The sequence below is a fragment of the Coloeus monedula genome (assembly GCF_965178545.1).
Source record: "Coloeus monedula genome assembly, chromosome: 17".
Taxonomy (NCBI): Eukaryota; Metazoa; Chordata; class Aves; order Passeriformes; family Corvidae; genus Coloeus; species Coloeus monedula.
This window is the reverse complement of record NC_138797.1, coordinates 139,162-161,095: the sequence shown is the minus strand read 5'-3', so window position 1 is coordinate 161,095 and position 21,934 is coordinate 139,162. Positions and strand designations below refer to the sequence as shown.

Genomic DNA, 21,934 nt, shown 5'->3' with positions numbered 1-21,934 from the left:
GAAGAGGCGGGCACGGCCGCGCCCCGCCCGTCTCGCGCCATGCTGCTGTGGCGGCGCCTGGCGGCCCTGAGGGGCGAGCGAGTCCCGCGGCGGCTCCGGGTGGGGGGACCGGGACCGGGACCGGGACCGGGACCGCGACCGGGATCGGGATCGGGATCGGGATCGGGATCGGGATCGGGATCGGGACCGAGATCAGGTAAGGCCGCGGTCGGGCAGAGCCCCTGCCGGGGCAGGGACAACGCCCCCGCTCCCGCCGGCCCCTGACAGCAGCTTTCCCCCTCTTCTCCCCTCAGGGCGAACCGGCGATGGCGGCGGCGCTCTTCGGCCGCTTTACATGGATGTCCAGGCCACCACCCCGCTGGTAAGGGCCGCGCCGAGCATGGGAGGCGGAGCGGGGTCCCCAGACTCCCGGTTCTCTCGCCCGAGCGGTCGCGTGTGTCCCGAGCTGTCGGGGGAACGGAGGCGGCGTTCGGCGCCGGCTGTAGCTGCACAGGCTGTTCCTGTCACCACGGGGCAGTCCGGGCATCCCCCGGAAGGGCTGTAGCTACGCCCGGCAACCCCCTGGACGGCCAGCCCCAGCGCCGCAGGGCGGGAGCGAGGCGGAGCCGCGAAGGGGCTCGCACCGACCCCTGCGGGAGTGGGGACAGCTGCGAGAAGCAGGAAGTGAATTCAACCAAAATACTGATCTGACATTTTTCTTAACATTTTAAGACCTTGTATCCTTTCTGCTCAGAAGAAAGGCCAGATTGGATAGGGCTTGGAGCGACCTGATCTAGTGCAAAGTGTCCCTGTCCGTGGCAGGGGCACGGACCAAGATAAGCTTTGAAGTCTCTTCCAACCCAAAGCAGTCTGTGATTCTGTTTTCTCAAATGATGCTGTTCTTCTTTGAACTTTGGTGCAGGTCAGAGTTACATGCACAGAACATAATTGCCGAATACTTGTACGTAAGATGTAATAGCCTCAAGTTTCCAAGATCTGGTCTGAGCTAAAGCAAGACACTCTGACAGAAGTGCTGCTGGTCCTGTGGCAGGGAGCGTGTCCAGAGGGAACAGAGATGCTTTCCTTTCAGCTTTTCTAAGGTTGGGTGGTTTTTGTTCCACAGGATCCCAGAGTCCTGGACAGCATGCTCCCATACCTGACAGCCTACTATGGCAACCCGCACTCCAGGACCCACGCGTACGGCTGGGAGAGTGAGGCTGCCATGGAGAAGGCGAGGCGGGTGAGTCTTCAGCTCTCCACAGTTGTGTTGGTTTTCCTGCTGCTGAGGAAATTCAGGGTCAAAAGAACCTAAAAAAAAAACCAAAAAAAACAAAAAAACCAAAGAAAAAAACCCCCCTGTTCTCTGTTGGCTGGATTTAGCAGCTTCCTCTTTGCTTAGTAGATTTATTGCTGTACTTTAGTAGATTTATTGCAAGAAAAAATAGAATTATAGAATATTTCAAGTTAAAAGGGACTCACAAGGATCATCAAGTCCAACTCTGGCCCTGCACAGGATACCCCAACAATCTCACCGTGTGCCTGAGAGCATTGTCCAAACACTACTTGAACTATGGCAGGCTTAAGGCTGCAACCACTTCCTTGGGGAGCCTGTTCCAGTGCCTGACCACCCTCCGGGTAAAAAAACTTTTTCCTGATATTCAGCCTACATTTCCCCTGACACAGCTCTCTCTGTTCCCTCCGCCCCTGTCAGTGGTCACCAAGAGCAGAGAGCTTCCTCTCTGCTGCCCCTCATGAGGAAGCTGCAGCCCCCAGTGAGGGCTAACCCCCGTCTCCTCCTCTTCAGACTGAAAAAACCAAGTGCCTTCAGCTGTTTGTTTTACAGGCTACCCTCTGGGGCCCTTCACCATTTCATGGCTCTCCTCTGGATAACTTCTAATTGTAGTTCTCTAGTAACTTCATATCCTTATATAGATTTGCCCCAAACTGTCCCCAGGACTTGGGGTGAGGCCACCCCAGTGCAGAGCAGAGCAGGACAGTCACCCCCTCGCTCTGCCGGCAATGCTGGGCCTGATGTCCCCCAGGACAGGGCTGGCCCTTGGGGCTGCCAGGGCACTGCTGGCTCCTGTTCCACTTGCCCTCAGCCCAAACTCCCAGGTCCCTTTTCATGGTGCTGCTCTCCAGCCTCTTGTTCCCCAGTCTGTCTGGACATCCAGGGTTGTCCAGTCCAAGATGCAGAAGCCAGCACTTGCTCTAACAGTGAGATTAGAGCAACTGAAATGGTAGAAACCAATACTTTAGGCAAAAGTGCCTCAGTATTTTTGGTTTCCTGGAGTCACAAGCATGTTGATGCAGTCATTGGACTAACTCCATATTTTATTATTCTTCTAATCTTAGGTATGGGTATAACTTTTTTTTTTAAGTAATACATAATGGGGTTTTGTCCACTTAGGCTTTTATCTCTTTTATAACAGGTTAATGCTTAATACCACTCTTAATGACTGTGAATTCTTTTTGTATTTTATATTAATGCAGATATAGAGACTATTTGTAGCATAACTTTGTTAAGTACCAGCTGTAATCCCTTTGAGGCTCAAGGGGGTATTCTTGAAAACATTTTGTATGTATTTTGCTGTAGTGAATTCATTGTATGTTTTCTTAACAAGTCAACTTTTTATTTCTTTTTAAACAGCAAGTTGCAGATTTAATAGGAGCTGATCCACGGGAAATTATATTCACCAGTGGTGCAACAGAATCTAATAATATGGCAATTAAGGTAAAAGGTTTATGCCGATTCTTATTTATTATATTAAAATTATGTGTTTAAGAACTGTATGCATCTCTCAACAATATAAATGTTAATATGCTGGAGTAGGTAGCAAATATTTTCATTCCTGGATTTACTTTTTGTGATACTCTGTTACATATGTGGAGGAAATTCATGGATGAATGTTTTGGTGCCCAGGACATGTTTTTAAGGGCAGTGTAAAATATTTGATGTTTATCTTGCATACACCAAATACAATCCTTCTGCTTCTGTAATTAAAATAGTAGACATGCAGATTAGAAACTTGTTTCTGATGAAGACTAGGTTGTGTATGTAGTATGTGGTTGTTCTTCTCTGCGTTTATGACTCCACTGTAAAAGCTTTCCAAAAAATGCTTTGGTTAATGGCATCTACAGCTTCTATCAATAAACATTTTGACAGTTTTTGAGAAGTGAGATGCTTTGAAAAGCAAGTGCTGATGTAGATATGTAGCATGGATTATGTGTCAGTGCCTTTTAGATTCATGACTTGGGTGAAACAGGAAAGATCCAAATGAATTATATCTAAGTAGTAATTTCTTATTTCAAATCGTTTTGTGTAATGCTTGCTTTCTTCAGTGGTCTAATGCTTGCTTTCTTCAGTGGCCAATTTCTTTTTCATGGACTGTGCCTGACAGGGTGTTGCAAGGTTCTATAAATCCAGAAAAAAGCATATCATTACTACGCAAACAGAGCACAAGTGCGTGTTGGATTCTTGTCGTTCCCTGGAAACAGAAGGTTTTCGCGTCACGTATCTGCCTGTTAAAAAAAATGGGCTCATAGATCTGAAGGTAAGTTGTTGACAGAAAGAAACTAAAAATAAAAGAGGTTTTTACTTCAAATTGATGCTCAAGACCTTGTGTCCTCTACATGGAAAAGAGGAAGGTATGATAAATATCACAAAGTAGAATGAGAGTCATAGTTAAATCTGTCAGATCTGGAGAAGGATTTTCTGTTCTGTCTGTTGCCCTACACTTTTTCTCAACCAAAACTTCCACCTTCTATCCCACCATTCAGCTGCTGCTGTGCAGGTGGAGCTGTTGTGTACCCTATAGGGAGCCCAGTACTTGAGGCATTGTTTCAGTGATTACAGTACTTCCCATGTCTGTCCATGAGCCAACCCTTCTGTGTGTACTGGCTGCAGCCCTGAGATGTAGAAATTGTATGTTTTTAGTTCATCATTGACATACTGTAGCACGGGGCAGTGACAGTTTTATTCCTAGTCCCTCACCTGCCATGGAGAGCGGTGGTGTGTGTGATGGGTCCGAGGGATCAGCCTGTGGGCACAACAATGAGTTGTGTTTTCTGAGCATTTGCTGCAGAAGCGATGTGACCTTTGTATAAAGTGCCATTTCTTTAAAGCCAGCCTCACCTTGGCTAGAAGAGGCTTAAGCTGTTCTGTGGGTGGTTAATTCATTAAAGAAAATAGTTCAGAGAAATGTACAGGATATAGTGAAGCCTGTTGAGACTTGATTTAATCAAGTGGGGTGGCAGGTGCATCGAAGGGTTAGGACATGCAGAAATGCAATTAATCCACTCCTCTTCCTACAGGCATTTAATGTTCACATGGGTTAGTGTTCTCCCCACAGCTGTTTGTCAGAACCCCAGGTGTTTGTTGCGAATGAGGGACTGTTGGTTGAGTTGCTGGCAAATTGAAGATGTGCACAGGAATCTTGCTTCTCTGTTAGTCACAATTTTTGTCCCTCTGAACCTTTCACCAGGAGCTGGAGGCTGCGTTCCAGCCAGATACAAGTTTGGTTTCTGTGATGACTGTAAATAATGAAATAGGAGTAAAGCAGCCAATTCATGACATTGGTAAGTACACTGTGGCTTCCAGGTGCCATCTAAGGTTGCTTCTGCTTCATTTTAGTTAATGTTTTCATCCTCAAATGGTACTGATGCAAAAGATTAGGTGTAATATAGCTAAGGAAAAATTACTAACATAAATATTTTAAAATAAAAAATGTAATATAAATAAATAATACTGCGGTCCAAATAAAAACTGATTTCAAAAGGGAAATGAGAATGAAATTCAGTACCCTTATGGTGAGCATTGCAGCAATCATTGCTCTGGATGGATCAGCTGCAATTCATTGGACTGTATGATGGATGAAAAAATTGCACAGAATAACTGGCCAAAATTGAGCTTATATACTGTAACAATTTCTTGAGCACTTGTAGTGTTTAAGAGAAGAAATGTGCAGGATTTGGAGTGGGAGAGGATGGTGAACACCACACTTAGACAATCCTTCCCCCAGTATTGTCATATATAGTCATGAACAATTCCTTTGTAGGCCAAAAGGCCACTGAAGAGCTACGCTTCTGGAACAGGAGGCAGGGAGAGGGTGAGCCAGGCTCTGAGCTGGCAGGTGGAGTGACGGGGACCTCAGAGCAGATGAAGGGAGGCCCTGGAGAACCACGGTTGGTGGAGCAAGCAGGGTGAGCGGGTGCCTACGTAGGCAGGTCCCTGGATCCCAGGTGATTTGTTGATAAAGTTTTCTGTGACAGTAACAAAACATAAACACATACCCTTTCTGTCCTGGTTTTATCCCATCTGGCAACCAAGCACCTTGCAGCCACTCACTCACTCCCCCACCAGCACAATCAGGGAGACAGCTGGAATGGTAAAAGCTAGGAAACTCATGGGTTGAGATAAAGACAGTTTAATATGGAAAGCAAAAACCATACACACAAGCAAAGAATTCTGTACTGCTTCCCATGCGCAGGCAGGTGTTCATCCATCTCCAGGAGAGCAGGGCCCCATCCCATGCAGTGGTGACTTGGGAAGACAAACACCATCACTCCAAATGTCTCCCCCTTCCACCTTCTTCCTCCCAGCTTTCTATAGTGAAAGCAGATGACATATGTCATATGGTTTGGAATATCCCTTTGGTAAGTTTGGGTCACCTGTCCTGGCTGTATCTCCTCCCAGCCTCCCATGCACTGCCAGCCCCCTCGCCAGCATGGCCGTACGAGGGGCAGAAGAGGCCTTGGCTCTGTGTAAGCCCTGCTCAGCAATAACAAAAACATCTCTCTATTATCACCTCTGTGTTCAGCACAAATCCAAATACAGCCCTATACTAGCCATTGTGAAGAAAGTTGGCTCTACCCCAGCCAAAACCAGCACACCTTCATATTCAAGATATCCTTTCATAAGATGTTGGAGTTTTTAGACAATATTTTGGCTTTGTCTCTGTTCTGAAGTACATACTCTGGAGGATATTGTTTTCTTAGGCTGTGGCAGGCATCTTGTTGTGCACCTGATTTTCCTCTTGCTTAGCTGCTGCATTTATTTTTTTCTTCATTAAGCTCAAAGCAGCATTTTTCCCAAGGTTTTTCAAGGTTCTGTTTCTTCATTGACAAGCATTTGACCATCAGTGAGTTGCTTATAGGCCCGAGGACTCTTTTTTTCGTCCTGTGCTTATATTGTCAAGGCCCTTACTATGGTCCCATGTTTAAATGCCAGAGACAGCTGGTGCCAGCTCTAGTTCCCCCAGTATGTTCTCATAACACCTTTATAACAGGTCCAACAGGCCAGGCCCTGGAGACTGAGGCCCTGTTACCATGTGGCCTGATACTGCCTGTGGCCTGACCTTGCTGGACCACAGGAGGACTACTTACCCTGTGAAGTATCATGTTGAACCTCTTGTGCAGAGGAGAGGTCTCGGATGCAGCTGTGCAGATTCTGTGGAAGATGCGCTGTGATTTTTTGATAACAAAAATAAATAATATTTATGTTTACTGCCCATGAACAATACCTTACTTTGTTCCTTTGTATATTTTAGCCTGGTGACAGGCTCAGCTGATTTCAGGTAGTAGTAATAAGTGTGTGTGTGAAAATTCTGAGAATGTTTTTGAAGTTGAGTGTTGGAAAACTTGGAAAATAGAGGAAATGGCATAAAAATACTTGGCAAATACAAACTTGAAAGGAAGGCTGGCTTGTACTGGACATTGAGAAGAAAAAGAATCAAGAAAAAGCAATTCTGTCCAACTGTGGAGTCATTGTTGTGTGGAAACTTTGATGTTCCATGCAACCACTTTTCTTAAACTTGTTAGGTGTGGATTTGGAAATAATATCACTTCTTAACGGCAGAAGACTTCTAAACTTCTCAACTGAAGAAATTCACTGTAGTTTTACCTACCTAAACCTGTGCCAAGGCATCAGCTATAGTAGCCTCTGCCCAGCTTTAGCCACTTCACTGTAAAAGAAACATCACAGCCCCCATTTCTACCTTTGTCACCTTAGCTACCTCAATAACCTACTGTTGTTTTAGATTCACTGATGCTTAGATCCGTTGTTGGAATCTTTGGGATCATAGTGAAAGGTAATGTGGTTTTGGTTTGGTGTTTTTATTACAGGTGAGATCTGCCGTGCACATAAGGTGTTCTTCCACACGGATGCTGCACAAGCGATTGGTAAAATTCCTATGGACGTCAACAACATGAAAATTGACCTAATGAGCATCAGTGGCCATAAAATTTATGGGCCCAAAGGTACTCACTGAAGTGCTTTATAGGCAATAAATATATGTTTCCATACCTACCTTAAGGTAACTACACAAGGTATGAAGTTAAACCCGTTTGTCCTAGTGTCAGTTACTTAAGCTGTAGAAAACTGTTCTGAGTGGTGTTGGACAGACTTCAGAGTAGCTCAGGCCCTGCTGCCAGCGTACAGCTGCAGTAAGTGGATCTTCAGTGCTAGATGGGTCGAGGTAGCTTCACTGCAGGAAGAAACAGTGTTGTATAAATGGTGGCAGCATTACAGCAGTGGGGTTTTCAGGAGTCATCTGCTTGATGTGAAGGAGAACTGATGCTGAAATGATTGAAATGAAATCACTTGGTTATAGGGCAAAGTTTAGACCAGAGTGTGACTTGCAACAAGGAGACCAAAAGGTTTGGTGATTTTTGATTGTTTTCTGCTTCCAGTGGCTTCTTTCCCCTGACTCAATTTTTGCATTTTCTTTGCGGAATGGGGTTTAATATCCAGCTATGCATTTTCTGGTTGACTCACAAATACTAAAAGTCCAGCTATTATTATTGTCATAGCCTATTTAGTTTGTAACAGTGGGTGTTAGCCAGAAAGGCTAACAGGTTCGCTGTATGCTATGTGCTATTTGGAAACAAAAGACAAAATTCTTATTTTTCAACATGTTTTTTTTTCTGCATAAGTTTTGCTGAGGGCTGAAGACATTATATCTGGACAAGGACTAAGTTTTCAACCAGTAACTTTGGACAGATGACAGACATAAATTTTCTCAATTTGTTATGCCTGGAAGTTGCAACTGTTCTTCCTGTGGTGACAGTCACTCCTTAAGTGTACCAGGGCACTTGAAGACATAAAAATTTGGTTTCTAGGTGAGGAGAGTGTTAAACTGACTGGCTATCAAAACTGGCTCATCTAATCCACCCACTGAAAATTGTTGGCACTGATAAGTCTTCCTAATGAGAAGAAAGGGAGAGGACTCCTGGGACTGGTGCTGGCCTAGTAATCCAGGGAAAGAATTTGGAAGTCAGTAAGAGAACATTAGTGAATGCACATAAAAACTTCAGTGCAAAGGGATGAACTTCAGCTGTGTACAGGAATTATGGGAAGGAAGGGAAGTGCTGAGTCCTTGGGTAATTGAAGCACAGTGGAAGAGGCTGAGCTCCCATGACTGAAGCTATGCAAGCCTGAACATGAACACTGGGAACAAACACCATTTCCTAGAAAATGATACTGAACTTTTTCACTTCATTAACTGGACACTCCAGTTAAGAGTCCACATGTGTGTTTGCTGTGGAAATAAGGAATGTTACCAAAGCTTGGAGTCCCTGTTCATAATTTCAGAACTCTGGGCATATGGTAAAACATCTTTCTTTGCTTCCAAGGAGTTGGTGCTCTCTATGTTCGCCGCCGGCCACGCGTCAGGCTAGAACCCCTGCAGAGTGGGGGCGGCCAGGAGAGAGGACTGCGGTCTGGAACTGTGCCCACCCCTCTAGCAGTGGGACTGGGGGCAGCGTGTGACGTGGCACAGCAAGAGATGGAGGTTTGTGCAACAAGATACTTGTCCTGGGTTCCAGAAAATAGTATAACAGCACCATTTAGGTCTTGCATTCCTTACGTCTTTTTGCATCCATGTAACTAAATTAAATTTGATTCTCATTTTTAGCATCAATTGAATGTTTTGAGAACTTAAGGGATGTTTTTGGGTAATTGTAAGTTCTTTCTAAAGTTTCTTTTTTCTTGAAGTGGTCTGAATCATAGTTTTCTACAACAAGGCTACAATTGATAGTTTTAGTGAAATACGGCTTTATGTGCTTGTATTCACTTCTGCATTATGCATGTGTATTAACAACATCTTTGAAATGAATGTTGTGTTTATGTAATGTATATTGAAAAAATAAGACTTCCCAGTCCGTTATTATATGTATTGGACCTATTAAGTATAACTTCGAGTTTACTGCAACTTTGCAACTAAGAATTTCTTTTCTTTTTCCTAGCTTGGACAGTAAAGTTTACTTGCTAGGTCTGGTGTCTGAGCCTGTGTATGCTTCCACACTGGTTTGTGGGCACCAATGCTGTCCTTACAGCTGGAATGTAAAAATACTTACAGTGACAATGGGATGCATAGGCCAGACATCTGCACCCAAAGGATCAAGCTTCTTCCCAGGAGACAGGCAGAATTCCACCATCTGAGCTGGTGGTTATGGAAGTTGAGGCTAGAGAGTCTGCAGAGTCTGAATTCTGCACAAGCCTCTGATCTGGATTCTCCTCCTTGCCTGGCAGAGTTATGGCATTTTAAAACCAACTGGTGTTGGAGCTAGCCTGGTTTTCTTTTAACTTTTCCAAGTGTAAACAAGCATGAATTCCATGTGTGCATGTGGCCGGTTCTGTGTGCTGAAGCTGATCCCAGACCTTACTGCTTTCTTGGTATAAGTGACCTCATTTTTCAGTCTAGAACAAGACACTGCATGTGGGCAGTTCCCACTGTGCAGGTTACTTACTTTAAAAGCTGAGTTCATAGTAATTTGCAAGTCTGTGTCTTTCTGTCATATGGTTAGAGAGCTCCAGGGAAATAAGAGGCACTTGCCATAATAGGTGCCCTTTCTTGGGTAAAATGCATCATCTTCTGCATTGCCTAACTTGTCTTTAAACACAGAGAATTCAGTGCTTTTATCAAAGTCAGTTCAGCAGCTTGTGTATGTAGATCTTTCTGATCGGTTTGAAACATTTGTGAAGACTGAGCTAGCTTGGAGCTGAGTGGTTATTCTCTTTTAAAACTAAGTGTCTAAAAAGTGTCTAAAGCAGGCAAAGTTTGACAGTTTAAGTTTCAGCTGTGTTCTTTCCCTTAATTCTGCTTGCAGCTGGTGACACAAAGCAGTTTGAGTGAGGTCAGACTGTACACTGTTTATTATTTGTGTCTTTTCTGGTTTCTCTGCTTAGTATGACCATAAGCGAATCTCACAACTGGCAGAACGACTGGTTACAAAAATAATGAGTGAAGTTCCTGATGTGGTGATGAATGGAGACCGAGAGCACCGCTATCCAGGTAACTCAAGCAAAATTCTGAGCCTGTTAGTACTGTCTGGCTCCTTGGTGTTAATGGCTGTGGCTGAATTATGCACTTGAGCACGATGCAAGTCCTGCCTTGCAGGGGACAACTGAGATTTTAGTTGATGGTTTCTTTTTTCTATTTCATTTATTTGTATGTAGGATGCATCAATTTATCTTTTGCTTATGTGGAAGGGGAGAGTCTTCTGATGGCTCTGAAAGATGTGGCTCTGTCTTCAGGAAGGTAGGTGGAATGTATAGGAAGGATAGCAGTGTATTTTTGAGAGAAAATAGCTTCTGCTAATGAAGGTAAAAGCTAAGGAATAGTCTTCTCTGAATATTTGCATATTCAGTTAATGAGTCAGACTGGCATTGATTACATTCTAAGGTGGTGTTTAAGTGACACATTTCAACTGAAGGTCAAATTTACTTATCCTGGAAGAAAAAAAAACAAACAAAACCACAAACAAAACCAAACACAAACCAAACAACAAAAAAATCCTAACAAAAAGACCTCCACAAAGCCACAAAAACTAGCCCAGAAATTCCTACCTACTGGCCTTGCAAACTGGTTGAGTAGCCTCGACTTGTACTGGTGACACTTCAATTCTAAAGGCCACCAACATTTGAGCAGCTTCTGTCCTTTGGCAGGTTTTAACTGCAATTAGTGAGGCTAGGCATGTATCTGAATTAAATCAGCTCATAATCCCTGTGTTAAATGCAAAAGCAAGAAAGAAAATGGCATGTGCTTTTATGGAGCTCTTCTGACTACAGGAGTGACAAGACAAACTTGATGTTTATGATGAAATGAATGGAGTGTAAGGATGCTCCCCCCTCTTTCCCTCACCTTTGGGAACAAAGTGGTCAGCATAACCTAATTAGAAACTGGTTGGCACTATGAGCAGGAAGAACAAGTCTCCACATGACTGTCTCTGAAGCCAAACACTTCTGTAATATGAAGATCTTTTCTGAGTGTCTGCTTTGTGCAGTGCGGAGCTGTTTACAGCTCTCCAGCTGGCACTGCGTGTTGCTACCTGTAAAAACTGAGTCACAGCATGTAACCAGTTCTGTATACTGCTGCAAGGTGGAAGCTCTCTCTACTGACAACTGCAATCATCTTGCTCTGGATCCCTCTGTGCACTGTTTTTCATTTATTTGTTCTGCTGCCAAACAGCAGCTTGTGAAGCCTTTTTTTTTTTTTCCCCTTTTATGTTCCTGGTATGTTACCTTCTCTGGATAGTTTTTGTCTTTGTCTTTTTTTAACTACCTCCTAATCTGCATTCCTGCTGCCTCTATGGGGCATTTTGTTTATTCTTGTGTATTATCTGTATTCTCTCTCCTTTCCTTATGCTCCTAATTTATTACTCTCATTTCTCGCTAATGCCTGCCCCTTGTATTCTTTTTTCTTCGGTAGCAGAAATATCACTTTACTTGCTTGTATTCACTTGTGGTTTCTAGGAGGCTGGGGAAGCTGATACAGGTTGTTGTAAAGAGGTAAGTGACCTGTTCTTTGTTGGAAGAGATTAAACAAAAGTCTGACATTTCCCTGCCTTCTCTTTCCCAGTGCTTGCACATCAGCCTCTCTGGAGCCTTCCTATGTTTTGCGGGCAATCGGAACAGATGAAGACTTGGCTCACTCATCTATAAGGTGTGTGGAGTGGTCTGCCCTAATGCTTTCAAATATTTTTCTTTCCTGATAAAAGTAAGTGGTAGATTTGTTCCACCCCCTCCATATGCATGTTATTCAGTTCCTTAATGATTTTCTTTTGGTTTAGGTTTGGCATTGGTCGTTTCACTACAGAAGAAGAAGTAGATTATACAGTGCAGAAGTGCATACAGCACGTGAAGAGGCTGAGAGAAATGAGGTGAGAACACGTGAGGTTGAACACAAAGACTTCTGAGGTGTTATAATCATGGGAAGAATTGGATTTATTTGGTTGAAAGTAATTTTTTGCTTCAAAAATCTGGTGGTGTTTCTCTATATCAGCAGTGTCCCCCAAGTGGGTAGGGGCCTGATTTTAACATTAGTGACAAATTTCTAAGGAAGCAAATCTGACACCAAACCTTTTCCCAGATCCTGCCTTTGTCAGAGGAAGAATATGAGTAGGGCAAGCACATAGGGCAGTACCTAGGAGGTTTTAAGCCAGAGATGGTATTACTGAGTTAATGTATTGATAACTTGTTTTATTCTGGTGAAACTGAAAGACTAGTGACTCATCTGGACAGTGAAAATTCAAGGGTTCAGTCCCAGAGACACCAGTGCTTTATGCTGAAAGTGGGAACAGGAAATGAGGTGGAGCACCTGTCCTCTCACCTCTTGTATTTTGGATTGAGGACACAGGTGAGGGCTGATCACCTGAAGCTCACTGACCTCCAGAAGGGCAAGACAGGCAGATAGATATCTCCTGATTCCTTGTGTCATTGATAAAATTGTCTGTTTAATTATTGTTGATGATGTCCTGTGCATTTTAGCTTGGCCTCATTTTTCTTCTTTTCTTTACAGCCCGCTCTGGGAAATGGTGCAGGATGGAATTGACCTCAAAAGCATTAAATGGACTCAGCACTGAGAAAACATTGCTATCTGTGGACTAGATGTGGATTTAAATGCATTTTTCTGTACAGTCTTGAGCAAATTATGCAGCACTTCTGTTTTCTGATGCTTGCAGTTTGAACGGAGAACTACCCTTTCAGACCAGAAAATCTAAGAAGCCAAAAATGAAACTAGTCTTTATCGTGGAGAAAGACAGGCTGATGCAACACCCATTGTGTTTCTATTGACACAGAAATTTATGCTAAAACGTAATTTATTCAGAAATATATTTTCTAATGAGAAAATGAAATCAGCATGTTACTCTCAGGCCAGTGAATCCTGGCAAGAGGTTCCTTCTCAGTGTAACTCATCCCAAGTCACTGCTGTGTTTGCACCACAGACCTGTTGCACATTTGTTCTGTTTGAGGTGGGTATCCTGCAACATTAGCTGGGTTTTGCCTCTCAAATGCCTTGTACTGCAAGAAATTCTCAGATAGGAGGACGCTTGGATCTCTAGAGGAAAGAGATGCCTCAGTGTGGCTATGTGCCTTCACAGATAAGTTGTACAATTTTTTTCTGAAGTTGAGTATTTTGGGTTCATTTTCCTTGGTTTTTTTGTGTGTGCATCTTTTGTGTGTGTGTGTGTGTGCATTAATCCAAAAGATTCTTCTGTGTTCCAGAGTTTATGATACAATCATGATGCACTTTGCTGTCCCCTCCATTGGGTTTTTTCCATGCAATTTTTTCTCAGTGAGGAAAGAAAACTTGAATGACTGGGGGAGGGGATATGCAGAATATGTCAGCTTTGGAGGCGGCACCAGTTTTGTGGGAGCATGAGTAGTAGAGGTGGTGGGGAGAGGTGGTGGGGAGAGCAGACACAGTGCAACCTCTTAAGGCAGTCTGGGTTTTGGGTTCTTTTTTTTTTTCTTGTCTTTTTTTCTCCCCTTGTCATGGGATCTTTGCTGTTACTTGGTTTGTCTGTGGGCCCTTGGTTTCTGTCACTGCAGGGAGTCTGCCCAGCTCTGCCTGTATATTTTGTCTGGAGATAAGAACACCTGGCACTGAAGTTTTCTTTGTTTCACAGACTGCACTGTCTGACAAGAGATTCGCATGGGAATCCTTTCCCTGCACCTGCTGGGGGAAGTATCCGTTAAAAAGATTTTGATGAGATTAATTCGTATCAGTGTTTCTCCCTTCTTACCTTTAGTGATCTTTCGAGTAAGAAACCGAACCCTGTATGGCAAAGTGCCTTTTTTCAGTGCGTAAACAAAGAGTTCTCAAATTAGTTGTGTTGATTGGTGGATGCTGTGTTAGCTGCTGAATTTGATATACGCCATAGACAGTATGTACACCTTCAGTTTGGGATGGAATCTACCTCGAGGATCAACCGCGTTGTGTAAAAGCCGAAGCTGAATCTCACAAGATGGATTGTTTTACAGAAGCTTGTGCATTTTTTATTATTAAGGACAGATTTAGTTGTTTGTAATGCAAAGCTAATCCTTGGTTGTTCTATTTGAAATTACTAGCTTTAGCAGTTTTAATATTGTAGTGCTGGCACCTTATATTTCATCACAACATGTTTAAAACTACCATATGCATAAATATGTTTTAGCGGTGTTGTATGTACTCTTTTTTCATCCTTGGGCCATATATATTTTCTGGATTAACATGCTTTCCCAGCATGTTTTAGAAATACATGTTCATGAATTGTTCTTTGTGTTTTGAGAATGATAAAAAATTACAGATAAGAATTAAACATGGCTACTGTCAGTCTTTTCAGATCCACCTTTCTGGGTGAACCCTGCAGGACAATCAGTAAGTTGCTGAATTGCAGCTTTCATTAGGCAACAGAGAAGGATAAACTTTTCTGCAAACATTGTTAGAAGTTTGCTGTCACTGAGTTGACATTTGACTTTTGAAGAGTCATTCTTCTCAAACTCAATGCCTGATCTCAGCTAATATTTTTTTTTAAACTCAAATACCTTAAAATGTGGTTATTTTGAAAAAAAGGGAGCCCCACATCTTGAAGATTCTGACCACCTCTTATGTGATAAGATTTAAAATAAAAATTCTACATGTAAAGGTTAGGGAAACTCATTCATATTAGTAACAAATATTTATTTGAAATGTTTATAGGACAAGATGAGGAAAAATGTATAGTGGAGATACTTTCCCCCATGACAGAAAGAAGTAATGGCAAGGATGAACACCTGGCTGTACCGCACTGAATGCAGTAAAGCCATTGAGGGAGGGGAGCTTCAGTCTATCCCACTCTTACCAGCTGGATGCCAATGTATGGTGGTGCATCATCCCCCTGCAGGCTGCACCATGATCTGAAAAATGCTCAGGGCTGATGCCTTCAAGTGGCTACCTGAAAACAGAGGCTAGACAAAAATAAGAGAATAAAAGTAGGTATTTATTTGAAGGGCCTTCAAAGGTACACCCTGGGCAGTCCAAAGGCTACACCCAAAACGGACACTGGGTCACAAGTTCTTCACACTTTTATAAGTTTGGTCTATTTGCATATCAGGGTTAATTCTCCAATTATAATTTCAGTTAATGATGTAATTACCTCAATTTGCCCCTCCTCTTCGAAGGCTTTAGTTTTCACATTTTGGGGCCTGGAACAATCAAGGTGTCCTTGGGGAGCAAACCTAGAGAGGGTTTGTTATGTCTGACCAGCATGAGAGAACAGCAGCTAACAGGCCACACAAAACTTCAGAGTTACACACTAGGCAGTACAGGATTTGAAAAATATAAAAGTTAAGACCTAAGGCATCAGGCCTTGGCCTTGATGAACAGCACTTGGGCTCAGCTCCTCTTGAGCTTATCAGAAACATTGCTCCAGGAACTGGTGCTGTCCAATGAGCTCCTGAATTTTTTTTAACAGCCTTGAAAACTTTTCCTGAATGGCATAATGTTCTTGTTCTCCCACTTTCAAAGAGTTTCCGACCCAAAGTGGGGCCAGGATGAAACATTGTTGTGACTAAAGCCCATCTTTTGTGGTCCTATAAACAGTGGCCCTGAGGGAGACCCTTGGGGCTCTCCTGGGCTGCAGCGACCTCCCTGTACTGGGGCCTCTCCAAGTCGGGAACTCTCCCGTTTGCTGCACTGGGAGAATCCCCGAAAGACGGGTCCTGGGCAGATTCCGCACTCTTTGAAGCCACGCCCTTCACTCAGTGAATAATGCAAAAGGCATCTGAAGCGAGTATTTCAGTTAGAACCGTGCACGTGCCTGCAGGCCTGTGATCCTCCTGGCAACAGGGAGAGCTGCTGGGATGACTCTTGTGACTGGAGAGTTGGATGCAGGCAGGGGAGAAGAGAGGCGGTGTTACTCTCTATGTCAATGGCTAGCAGGAGTGCATGGCGCTCCACCTGGGGATGAATGAGGAGCTGACTAAGAATTTAGGAGTCAGGATTAAATGGAGGGCAGGGACAGGTGTCATCACAGTGGGGGTCTGCTACAGGCCGCCTGACCGGGAAGATGAGCCAATGAGGGCTATCACAGGCAAATAGGAACGGCCTCATGTTTACAAGCCCTAGTTTTCTTGAGGGAATTCAATCACCCTGACATCTGCTGGGGGGAAAACCCAGCAGGGCACAGGCAATCCCGGAGGTTCTTGGAATACACTGATGTCAACTTCTTTCTCCAAGTATAGAGGAGACAATGAGAAGAGGTGCTATGCCACCTTATTCTCACCAACAAGGACAAGCCAGTGGGGAATGTGAAGCTCAAGGGCAGCCTGGGCTGCACTGACCATGAAATGGTGGAGTTTTAGATCCTTGGAGCAATGACAAGGGTGAGAAGCAAGCTCACTGTGCTGGACTTCAGGAGAGCAGACTTTGGACTCATCAGGGATCTGCTTGATATAGTCCTATGGGATAATGCCCTGGAGGGAAGAGGAGCCCAAGAAAGCTGGTTGATATTCAAGGATCAGCTTTTCTGAACTCAGAAGCAATGCATCCCAACAAAGTCAGGCAGAAACACCAGGAGGCCTGTATGGAACTGACAGAGGAAGTGGCTAAGTGCAGTTAATCAATTTGAGAAGTCGTGGCAGTCTGGTGAAGTTTTCATTGACTGGAAAATATCCCCGATTTTTAAAAAGGGAAATATGGAAGCCTTTGGGAACTACTCCTGCCTCACTGACTGGCTGGAGATTCTCCCTCTGTTGTGAGATCAGTCATGGTCTGGTTTCCAGTCAAATTGTTTCTGCTAACATGTATGCTCTGTGCTTTGAAATGGTACAGTTTCCCAACTGAGTCTCAGGCCAGCTGAGTCCCAAAAAGCTGGCCTGAGACCTCTTCTCTACTACTGACAGCTCTGATGAAATTTCAGGCTGGTGATTAAGGCCCTGCACTGGAAGGAAGGAAGGAAGAAAATGCCAGTTTTTAAAATGGACAATATGAGTGGCTGAGAGAAATGATCCCTCTGACAGCTGATGCTCCTCTGATCTGTCCAAATCAGAGTCACAAAAACAGGTAGGTCCAAGATGTAAGAGCAAAGCTCATACTAATGAACAATCAGAGCGGGCTTGTGCTGAGTAGGCATAGTAAAACCAACAGAGTGTTTGATTCTAAGAGTAACTACACAGGACCATTAAATCATGTCATATCTGACTGACAGGTTTTAAGCAGAGATTGGGATGAGGAATGAAGAAAGTATTTCTGGGAGGCTCTGTGAGGATTATTTCTGTTGAACAGTTTTCTAAATGATCTGGAAACAATTAAGATTTGTGGTTGACATGTAGTTATTGGAAAGGAAAATACAAAGTAGTATGAATCATTTAGCAAACTGAGTTCATTCATCCAAACCACAGATGAAGGAATAAGATCAGAGGCTGTATTTATGGAATGGTACCTTTAGGGTCTGGAGAAGCAAAGAACCTTGGATTTGGGGTAATGCTTCCAGACTAATAGTGCAGCAAAAGTATATTGCAAGGAGGAAAACATATTTATTTCAAATGTGGAATTGGCACAGTGGATGTGGGTTACCTCAAGCTTTACTTTAAAATGTCCTGTGTAAATTTTCTTCCCCTAGTTGCATACCTAACACCTTTTTTCAGTTTTGGTTTAGGTAAATTAGTGTGCTCCCAATGCTTTCCTAGTATCTAATAAAGGCAAATCCCATTCCTTCCTAAAGCTGTTTTTCTCTGCCTGCCTTCCCCCACATGCATGTTACAGGGAAAACACTGGACACAGTTACATGATCCCTTGTCCTTTAACCCTCTGTCTATCTATGTTTTGCTTTCCATAGATACTTTCCTGCTGCTGTTGGTAACTAACTGCATCATGCTGCTGACTTGTCTTTGGTACCCTTGGTCCCTTGGCATGCTCCTAATGCTACTAATACTAGTACTAATAGTAGTCCAGGATTTTGTTCCCTTTCATCCACTCTACAAGCAATCTGCTTCTTAGTCTTGAGTGAACTAGACATTCTTTTCCCAGGAAAATTTGGGTATGGCTGAGAAGGCAGTTGGAGACTTGGTGTAGTATGTCATGGGGATCTGTTCTAGACTTTGCTCCAAGCTGAAGCAAAGACCAGAACACTTCAGATGCAAGGACATGTGCTGGTTTGCAGAAGCTGTCCAGGACACCGGGATTTCCTCTTTAGAGTGCCTTTATGGAGTCTATACAGACACAGTCTAGAGGCCCACTGAGGATTATGGAGCTTGGTCCTGGTTTTTTTTTTTGATGGTCTACACAGTAAGCCTCACAAGTCTCTTCACCATACTTTATTTGAGCAACAAAAAGTAACGTGGTGACTCATCAAATTGCATAAAAGCTGAAAAGTCTTATTTTTCCTCTGACCTGGGGTGTTCCAGCACTGTCCTTTTGTTATCCTACACTGTCTCCCCACTGCAGGGTGGTTGGTGCAGCTTGGGAAGTGCTATGGTGTCACAGAGTGAATCCCTGGGCTACAGATGCTCCTGCTACGCCTTGCATGACTTAGGCAACCAGCTCTCCAGGGAAGCTGGCAAGCCTGGCTATTGATGCCTCTGGTGACTTCAATCACCTGCTTTTCTGGCTGTGTCGGGGTGCATGGTGACAGCCAACCCTGCCTATTGTCACTAGTGCTATAGAAAGGTGAATTACTGGATACTGCCCACAGCAATCAAAAAGAGGTGTGTAACTAGATGGCACACCTGCCAAGACAAAAAGGAGATATTAGCTTGGCAGAACTGGTATTTTCAGGCCATCTATTATCATAAATACCAAACAGAATACAAAAACTGAAAAACTGAGGTTAATAGGGAGAAGATGAGCAAGCGTGGGCTGTTGCCTGGGAGGGGATGAGAGTAGTAAAGTAGAATTTGGGAGTAGAAAGAGGGGATATACAGGAAAACAAATGAGGGAGTGAAGATTATTATGCTGCTGTATGGTATAATGTATCTGGATCACTCTGCCTCAGGAGAGCACAACCATGAGAGTTTGTTGGTTTTCACCCCTTAACAGAAACCGGGGTCAAAGTTAACTGAATTGTTGAACTCCAAAATTTGCTGCAGAATTGTTTGCAAAGGCAGGCAATGATTTATTTTTATCCGTTTCTTGCAGAGGACTACACCGAATTTTTTCCATTGGAAATGGCTAGTGCTACTGTGCCTGTGTCTGCTGAAGCGCAGTGATGGAGAACCCAGAGGGGTCTGGGGATCTCTCAGCTCAGGGCACTGCCTGGTTATCGGTGCTGTCTTCAGTCAAGCCAAGGACAAACATAGCACGGGGCATCGGCCCCCGGGAATCTTTCATTTCAGTTCTGCAACCTGGTCGTAAGTCAAGAAGTCAGAAACAGCCGCTCTCAGGGTTCTTTTCTTCGTGCCAAGGCCAATGCTCCCGCCCAGCGCCGTCCCCTCAGCAGCAGCGCCCAGCGGCGCGCGCAGCTCCCCGCAGGCCGCGGGACGGCCCCAGGGCCCCGCCCCCCTCGTGCCGCCCCGCGCACCGCCCGGCCCCGCCCCCCCGGCGGCGCCGCATCGCGGCGGCCATTTTGTGCGGCTGCGGTCGGTGCGCGGGGCTCGGCGCGCCGCGGGCCCGGGCGGGGCGGCTCCGTTCTAACCCTTTTTCCCGTACAGATCCCTCGGTAAGAGCGCGGCGGCGCCCGGGCAGGCCGGGTCGCCTGCCCAGCCCCGCGCTGCGGGCCCGCGGCGCGGCGGGGAGACGCGGGGAGGGAGGCCGGGCGGGCGCGTCCCCGCGCACAAAGGGCCGGGCCGGGCCGGGCGGCGCCTCCCGCCTGCGGCCCCGGGGCGCCAAGCGGGGCCGCTCCCGCCTCGCTGAGGCCCGCGGCTCGGGCCGGCCCCGGCCGCTCCCCCGTCCCTGGCTCCCTCTCGCCGCCCACCCGCGCGCGGCGGCCCGCGGAGCTGCGCGGGCAGGTGAGTCTGTGCGGGCCGAGCGCAGGCGCCGCGGGCCCGTCCGGCGGGGGCGGCCGAGTGACCTTGCGGCGGCACCGGGGCCCGAGCCGGGGATTTGACGGGTCCGAGCCGGGGCACGGGCCGCATGGCGGGGCCTGTGCCGGGGCCCGAGCCGGGGCTTTGACGCGTCCGGAGCGGCGCCCACGGGCCGGATGCGGCGGGCAGCTGCGCGGTCCCGTTTCGGCGCGGGGCCCCGGCGGGTCTGGTCCCGGCTGCTCGATGGGACGGCTGCGCCTTGCCCGGCCCCGGGGGACGAAGCGAGGCAAACACTCCGCACTTTGCGGGGAGGAAGGTCCCCGGTGTCTGCGGCGCTACCACCGCTCGTCGGGGGTACCCTATAAAGACCAGCGAAGTTGCTGTTCAGTAAAGTAACTCTTTCTTCTACTAGTAAAAAAAAGAAACCAAGCAGCAACAAAATACCACTCACCCCTTCTCCCCCATCCCCCCCCAATCCAGATCTATAAACGAGAAAAAAACAACTTAAAGCCACTCTTCCCACAAAAAAAAAACAAACGAATCAGCGTTCAAATGGGTCCCGGAAATACAGAGTGTGAGTTTTCTTTCGAAAAAACTTGATGGCTCTGGTTTTAATCACACTTACCTGTTATTCTTAGTGGTTTGCTTCCCCACCTTGATCTACTGGGGTTAGGCAGGCACATCGGCCGGTTTTTTCCTTGGTGGATTCCTCTGGTTTAATCGGTTGTTGTGTGCCCAGTGGATGCTGGGTCTTTCTGTACAGCTGACAGGGTGTTGTGGAGTTTCTCCGGAGAACTCCCAGAGGTGTGGTGTCAGCGTTATGTGGGAACACCTGTGCTCTGGCCGGTGCTTGTCTAGTTAATGTGCTCTTGCGTGTTCCGTTGATTGGAAAGGATATTTTTACCTACACAGGGCATGGATGGTTTTCTTTGAAGTTGAGAGATCTGAGACTTGAAATGAAAAGTAGATGGTGTTTGGTGGAGAAGTTAAACACAGCAGAGTGGAGTTTGCACCTTTTCTGAATGCTGCCTGGTTTTGTTTGTGTTGTCTTAGTCCACTGCAAATCTTCAGCTTGTTTTCAGTGTTGTGAAGAGGAATGTATGCAACACCGTGGTTGCTATACTGGAAATCCATCTAATGATTTGGGGTTTTCTTCTAAATGGGAGGTTCCTTGTGCATGAAGGATTTATCTGCTGCTTGAAGCAGGTGTGTTTTTGCATGAAACCGTTTTTCAGGTGATTACATTTCTTTCTTTCTTTGTAAACTGCTGCTTGACACTGCTATACATGGAAGTATATAGTTGAGTCCTTCTAATATAGGATTGCATGTTTCTCTTAAAGGTCTAATAAACAAAAGTCTTACTTTTCTAAATGCGTTTGCCATTTTAATATAAGTCTGTATAGTGTAGTTGTATCTTTCTCACTTGTAAGTCTGCCACTAATGTCCTGGAAGATATGCAAATATCTATGTTTGTTTTAGTTCCCTCTGTTAGGGAGTTTGTGAAGGGTTTGTTAGTACTTCTTGCTCTAAGTTTGCTTTGGTAATGATGCTTGTAACTGAAACCAGCTTGTTGGGGGTTGTGTGAGGAGGAGGCAGTTATCTGTTCTTAGTGAGATTTATTCCTCAATGGCTTTCCAAAGAGTCACAGTTTTAGTGTGAGGTGGTCTGCCAAGTAATGAAGGAGCAAAGGTTTTCCACCCCATCTTTGAATACAAAATACGTGTTGCCACTTAAAATGCTTGGGTTTTTTATTGA

General features: G+C 45.2%; 2 protein-coding genes across 12 annotated transcripts in view; both read left to right on the top strand.

Moving 5' to 3' along the window:
- Positions 1–19: 19 nt before the first annotated feature.
- Positions 20–14,559, top strand: NFS1 (NFS1 cysteine desulfurase). Its single transcript, XM_082292803.1, has 13 exons — positions 20–196; positions 294–361; positions 1,103–1,219; positions 2,630–2,713; positions 3,381–3,533; positions 4,464–4,557; positions 7,102–7,236; positions 8,611–8,768; positions 10,166–10,271; positions 10,436–10,517; positions 11,838–11,921; positions 12,049–12,138; positions 12,777–14,559. Exons 1-13 carry the CDS (start codon positions 40–42, stop codon positions 12,838–12,840), a joined length of 1,392 nt encoding a protein of 463 aa, XP_082148929.1. The 5' UTR covers positions 20–39; the 3' UTR covers positions 12,841–14,559.
- A 5,210-nt stretch (positions 14,560–19,769) lies between these two features.
- Positions 19,770–21,934, top strand: part of RBM12 (RNA binding motif protein 12) — a 51,939-nt gene continuing 49,774 nt past the window's right edge. For 6 of the 11 annotated variants that reach the window (XM_082292865.1, XM_082292872.1, XM_082292864.1 and 3 more), the window contains exon 1: positions 19,770–19,875. The gene's annotated coding sequence lies outside the window, so the exon portion shown is untranslated. The remainder of the gene's footprint in view (positions 19,876–21,934) is intronic. The other 5 variants (XM_082292867.1, XM_082292862.1, XM_082292869.1 and 2 more) reach the window with 4 other exon arrangements.